This window comes from Benincasa hispida, unplaced genomic scaffold (assembly GCF_027475165.1).
Source record: "Benincasa hispida cultivar pf3 unplaced genomic scaffold, pf3_genome.v1.1 HicScf704, whole genome shotgun sequence".
Taxonomy (NCBI): domain Eukaryota; kingdom Viridiplantae; phylum Streptophyta; class Magnoliopsida; order Cucurbitales; family Cucurbitaceae; genus Benincasa; species Benincasa hispida.
In genome coordinates, this window is record NW_028326827.1 from 4,495 (window position 1) to 11,000 (window position 6,506).

Sequence of the window (6,506 nt, forward strand, 5' to 3'; positions counted from 1 at the left end):
TTTGAAATACTTATTTTGGTTTTTGTACCTTTCACTCATCTTTACGACCATAGTGTTTTTAAAAAGTGATCATTTTGATTCTTATTTGTAAAATTTCAACATAAACTTCATACGTAATGAAAATTCTTTTATACAAATATATGGCTACATGTTCAGAAATTTAGTGAATGAAGTGTTAAAATAAAATTTTAATAAAAAAATGAGAATGAATAGACCAAAATGATCAATTTTTAAAAGTACAGTGACCAAATGGATAATGGTCATTTCACAAAATTACATAGACCAAAATGAACATTTTGAAAAGACTAATATTTTGATGTAGTCTAGGTTGCACTTATCTCCATGCATTTTCTATAATCATAAAGAGAAAAATATTCAAAAATATGTTTTTCAGGAAATTTTTTTTACCACTAGACAACTTGCAATTGAGCACTTAGATGGATTGCACAAAAGAGTTGCGGCTTGAAATGCACAATTTTTTTCTTTGAAAATAAAAAACCAAAGTAAATATTTTTAAGTGTAGAATCTAAAATAAACCGTCGCTAAAAGCATATGACCAACCTAGATTCTATGCACACAATTAATTAGTACTAATATGCATTACAAGTTTTTTTTTTTTTTTTGGAGAATCCCCATAGAGAAAAATGTTAAAAGAGTTTTTTTTTTTACATGTTTAAATTAAACCCAAGTTGGAAAAAGAGGAAAGAAAAAAAAAAAAAAAAAAAAAAAAAAGTTCTATATAAAGGCCATCCAATCAGCTTCTTCTCTTATGCATCCATTATTTTCTCTCTCTTACCCATTTCTCTCTCACTTCTCATCATATCAATAAAAACCTCACCAATATATCACTTCTTTTTGTGCTCTTTCTTTCTCCCTCTCTAGATCTTTTTTTTTTTGGGGGGGGTTTCATCATTGTGAGAAATTTAGTAATTATTAAGAGTGAAAAAAATGGGAAGAAAGTGCTCACATTGTGGAAATATAGGTCACAATTCAAGGACTTGCACAAACATTAGAGGCTCAATAACACCTAATTTCAATGTTGGTAATTATGGTCTAATTAGGCTTTTTGGAGTTCATCTAATCGATTCCTCTTTGTCATCGCCGTCGTCTTCTTCTTCTTCAACTACTTCTTCTTCAAGTGCTTCTGCTTTTGCCATTAAAAAAAGCTTTAGTACTGATTGCTTGTCGTCGTCTTCTTCTAATTTCTCTTCTTCTCGAACTCAAATCGAAAATAATAGTAATAATAATAATAATAATCTTGAACATTATTCTAAATCGTCTAATGGCTATCTCTCTGATGGCCTTCTCAATGGAGACCAAGAAAGGAAGAAAGGTACAAAATTTTATTTTTTATTTTTTAATTTTTATTTTTATCATTTGGGTCTCTTCAAAATTGGATCTTTTTTTTTTTTTCTTTATTCAAGTTTTGATTTTTTTTTTCTGGGTTTTCAATTTCTTGAGGATTTGGGAACTTTTACTTGCTTGGGGTTTGGAGATTTGGATTTTGATAGTTTATATGTTTGAACAAAAAGAAAAATGGAAAACCCATTGTTTACCCTTGTTTCATTTTTTGGGTTTCTATTCATTTTGGTTGAAAAAGATTTGTAATTTGAAACTTTTAATAATAATAATAATAACAATAATGTTTTATGGTTGAATTGCTTTTTTTCTTTTAGGGGTTCCATGGACAGAAGAGGAGCATAGAAAATTTCTAATTGGGCTTGAAAAGCTTGGAAGAGGAGATTGGAGAGGGATTTCAAGAAATTATGTGACCACGAGAACTCCAACACAAGTTGCTAGTCATGCTCAAAAGTATTTTCTTAGACAATCTACTCTCAACAAAAAGAATAGGCGCTCAAGCCTCTTTGACATGGTATGTTTACCTTCTTTAATTTCTGTCTTTTAATTATTTAGGTCTCGTTTGATTACGATTTAGTTTTTGTTCATTTTCTATTTGGTAGCTATTTCGTTTTTAGGGGAAAAAAATGTTTATAAATACTAGTACTATGTGTGTGACACATATGTATATTTTGCTTTGTTATCACTTTCTTTAAGTTAGGAAATAGTGGTTTTTAGAATTTGATAAAGGAATTCAAATGTTTATTTGCTATCTCAAAGAAGTTGAGAGAAAACCCGCATACATTTTAAAATCTAAAATTCTATATACGAAATCGTTTTCAAATATAGACCTTAATTTTTACACAGATTCTTTCTATAATTTTCACATTAATTCTTAGTCAAATTTCAAAAAAACTAAAACCTATATTAAAATTTGTAAAAAGTAGACAACAAAATAAAGAAATTCATGGTAAAAGAGTAGTGTTTAATTAATTATGAGTTTAATTTTTCGAAACTAAATATTTATTGAACGAAGCCGAACCTTCACATGTCCCAAAAATTAGTCTTTCTCTCTCGCTTTACATTGATTTTAAGCTATGATTCTTCTTCCTTTTATTTGCATATATATATATATATATATATTTGGTTTGATATGTTTCTGTTTTATGTATTGAAAAACATTATTAAAAAAAACAGGTTGGGACAGCATATGAAACAACAACCACAGCACTGTCTCAATGTTTGAAGATAACTTCAAATTCTGAAGATGATATGATTGATGAAGATGATGATCATTACAATAACAACAAGAAGGAGCTGATGAGTAATATTACAACTACTTTTGCAAGTTCTTCCCAACAATTACCTTACAATATGGAAGTAATTAACAACAATAATAATCAAATTTCTTCTTCTTCTTCTTCACTTTGGGTTTATGGTTTGATTGATTCACACCTCAAATTTCCTCATAATAATTCCAATTCTACCCCTCCAAGACATCCCATTATTTCTTCTTCTTCTTCTTTTTCTTCTTCTTCTTCTTCAGTTGGACCTGATCTTGAGCTCACTTTGGCTTCTCCAATGGCTTCCAATTTAGAATTGGAACAAAACAAAAAGCCACCAACTATTAGTGTTACCTGAATTAATTTATATCAATCTCCATCCCCAAATTGAATATATATTCCCCATCCCTTTTTCCTTGCAAGAAAAATAAACAAAAAGACATCATTATTGTTGATGAATTACAAGTTTTTCCTTTTGGTTACAAATTTATATGTTATTTGTCTTTATGGATGATAGCTCAATGTTACAATCAAGTTTATGTGTAAGAATAATAACTATGTAATGGAATATCAATTAGAAGTTGCCTTTTTTTTTAATGTCTTAATCAATTTAGTTATGCTTGAGAAATCTGAAATGTAAATTTTGTTTTGTTTTTTTATTTATATTTTTTTTATGAATCTCAAATCTCGAGGTCGATAATATAACTTCATGATAGTTGAGATATGTTTATATTGGCATGAACTTAAGTGAAATATTTTTGATTAAATGTGTTTGATTGACCCTATTAATTAATATTATCTTAAATAAATGCATATATGTATATATATGTTGCCCTACATAGAGAGAGTTTTAATATTCTTGCTTGTTCTCATTACCAAACAGTTCTGTTTAAAAAAATTGGAAAAAGAAAAAAAGATTTGTCACATAAAGAAAAATCAAAATCATGGGGAGGTATTATTTTTGTTTGTTTATGTTCTATGTTACTGATATTTGTATTTTAGTTGAGTTGATATTTTAGAAACTTTATTACATGAGAAAATAATTATTACAATTATTGTAATTATTGAGGGACTTTTTTTTTTCTTTTAAGATTTTTGGCATCTTTATCTCACCACCTTCATAATTGTAGGAAACTGTCAACTTCATTCATTACCCTAAGCCCTCTCTTTTTACAGACTTTTTTTTTTCTACTAAAAATTTGTTTTTTTTTAAAAAAAAACTTTGGGTTATTTTTAAAATAATTTAAGTCATTTCAATTGTACTATTTCTCTACTCTTTGTATATATTTGCCAGCTGCTGATGCTAATGGAGACAACTGTGGAAAAGAACCCTAGTGGCTGAGAATAAAGTTTCTTAAAAGTCCCTCTCTCACTTTCTTTCCTTTTGGTATAAAAAGATAAAATTATGTAGAATAAATGATTTTGGTTTTTTTAAATAAAAAATAAAAATCTTGGCTGCTGAGAAGAATCAAGAGAAAGAGCAAGAAGAATCAACCACTTGATCATCATACATAGTTGGAATGGTTATTAGTGAGGAGATTATAATTATGGTTAAGAATTCGACAATCAAAGATAGATAGAAAATGTAAACCAATAGAGAATCAACATTGAAATTTACATAGTTCATTAACAGTATGTTATACGTCCAAGGTAGAGGGAGAATAGATATATATTATATAGTGCAGTCGGTCTTCTATTCTGCTTTGGGATCCCTTGTTTATTCCCCACTGGGACTAGGAGGCTCGAAAATCTCTCTTTCGCTTCTTCTCCATGTCTCCATTCCGATTGATTCGCTTCTTCTTTCGCGCACTTTTCTAAATCTTATGGTCAAAATCGTAAACAGCGCAAATAACATAAATATGAATACAACTTAGGTTTCAAGAGTGTTGCCCCCGAACCCTCCATCAAGACATGTCGTCCCTGAACTCCGACTTAGTGACTAGACAGCGAGATTTCGAACTTGGTCGTTTGAAGTACCAAATAACATATTCAAAGCATTACAACAATTACCACCTTCGTTTTGTTTGATTTAGTTGTCTTGCTTTGATCATCTTAGTATTATTGCATTAACTTTTTCTTTTCTAGGCTTCAATTATTTTTCTCGATTGATTTGATTTAACACAAGTAGTACTATTTATGCAAGTTACTGTCACACATAAATCACATATTCTGCAGAAATCCAAGAAAATGTTGAACTTTTTCGTTGCGTTTGTAAAGGCTTAAATTCGAGATCTATGATAACCGAGAAGTGAAAGCCAAATCCAATTGTTGGACCATAGTAAAGATTCGTTCAGATTGATTAGAAAAAAAAAATGTTTTTTAAAAAAGACATTTTTATTTGATCTCTTGTGATAAAAACTATTCAAAATACACTTTAAAAATGTTTCAAAATCTATTTTGAATGGTTATCAAACATTTCAATTTTTTCTAAAATAACTTATTTTCAAAATTAAACATTTGAAAAGTTAAACCAAACCCACTCTAAATTTAATAAATTTTAGACATTATATATGACTCAAACCTTCATTTCGACTAAAGAATTTGCTTCAAATTTGGCAATAACTATGACTTTCCATAATCCAAAGTTCAATTAAGATTTCATGTGGGAAAGAAGTCTTCAACGTTACATTTCAATCAATGAATTTGGCCCACAAATTTTCAAACTCTATCCCATTATTAATTTCATTTTTCAGATTACACATGATTTCATAAAGAATTATTGAAATGTAGTCCATCCCTATAATTACATTCAAAATAAAGATTGTGATTTCTCTCTCAACAGTGTAAAATCACTCACTAGCTACTACATGAATTACCAGCTTATAGTATCCTCGATTAATATATATATATATACATTAATTTTTTATTTTAAAAAAACTTAACTTATAAATTTCAATGGATGATGGTAAAAAATAAAAAAAAATAAAAAAAGAAACAATTATCCTTCAACGAGTCATCTAAGAAGTTCATTGATATTTTAACACGAAGAGATCGGAGGATCGAGTCTCCCCACCCCTGTTGTTGTACTAATTAAATAAAAAGTCTGATGATTGTCCTATGTATTGAATTAAATAACTCTCTAGAACTGAGGGGAAAAGAAAAACTTGAATTGAATGAAAAAGAAGTAGGCCAAATTGAATGGAGTGAACAAAAAAAAATTGACCAGACAAGAAGAAAATTAGAGACAAAAAGGTTAGAAAGAAAGGGTTCATGGGATTGTATAAAATTTATGAAATATTCTCTTTTGGGTTTCTAAGATTGAATGATATAATAATTTTGCAGGTTGAAAATCCATGATGGAATGAAGTAGATGGAGACAATAAATATATATTCCAATGAGGTTTTTTGTTTTTATTTCATGTGGGACAAAATAAAATCTTGGAAAAAGATATACATTCATTGGATTTCTTTTTGTCATACAAAACAACTCAACATTATTTCCAAAAAATAGAAAAAAAGAAAGACTCAACATGTGGGAAGATTTAAAGGAATCTAAGGATGAGAAAAATTTGAGTGAATCAAAAGCTGACACATCTCCAAACAATTTCACTTTCCTTTTTTTAAAATAAGAAAAAAAGATAAAAAGATGAAACAGATGAAAAAAGAAAAAAAAAAAATTTGAAACTTGTCCATATGCTGGAAATGAGGAAATAAAAAGGGAAAAAAAGAAAAAAAGAACTCAATATATTTTTACTAATTATTCTTTTTCTCACAAATTTGATTTTCTTAGCCAAATTTCAAAAGAAAATAATAATAAAAAGATTACTATTCTTAGATATCGTTTGATAACCTTTTGATTTTTGGATTTTAAAAATTAATCGTGATAGATTTTGATTTAGTTTATCACCAATAGACTTCTATCAACCTCTATCAAATAAGATTAAA

General features: G+C 28.3%; 1 protein-coding gene across 1 annotated transcript; it reads left to right on the forward strand.

Annotated features, from left to right (window-relative positions):
* Window positions 1–769: 769 nt before the first annotated feature.
* On the forward strand, window positions 770–3,226 carry LOC120070537 (uncharacterized). Its single transcript, XM_039022323.2, has 3 exons — window positions 770–1,333; window positions 1,677–1,873; window positions 2,536–3,226. The coding sequence occupies exons 1-3, from the start codon at window positions 949–951 to the stop codon at window positions 2,977–2,979; spliced, it is 1,026 nt and encodes a 341-aa protein (XP_038878251.2). The 5' UTR covers window positions 770–948; the 3' UTR covers window positions 2,980–3,226.
* Window positions 3,227–6,506: the final 3,280 nt, after the last annotated feature.

Excerpts from the sequence above, each read along its gene's own strand:
- LOC120070537 (XM_039022323.2), top strand. The coding sequence starts at position 949 with ATGGGAAGAAAGTGCTCACATTGTGGAAATATAGGTCACAATTCAAGG. Across the intron at positions 1,334-1,676 it reads AGACCAAGAAAGGAAGAAAG|GGGTTCCATGGACAGAAGAG; the intron begins GTACAAAATTTT and ends TTTTTCTTTTAG. Across the intron at positions 1,874-2,535 it reads GCTCAAGCCTCTTTGACATG|GTTGGGACAGCATATGAAAC; the intron begins GTATGTTTACCT and ends TAAAAAAAACAG.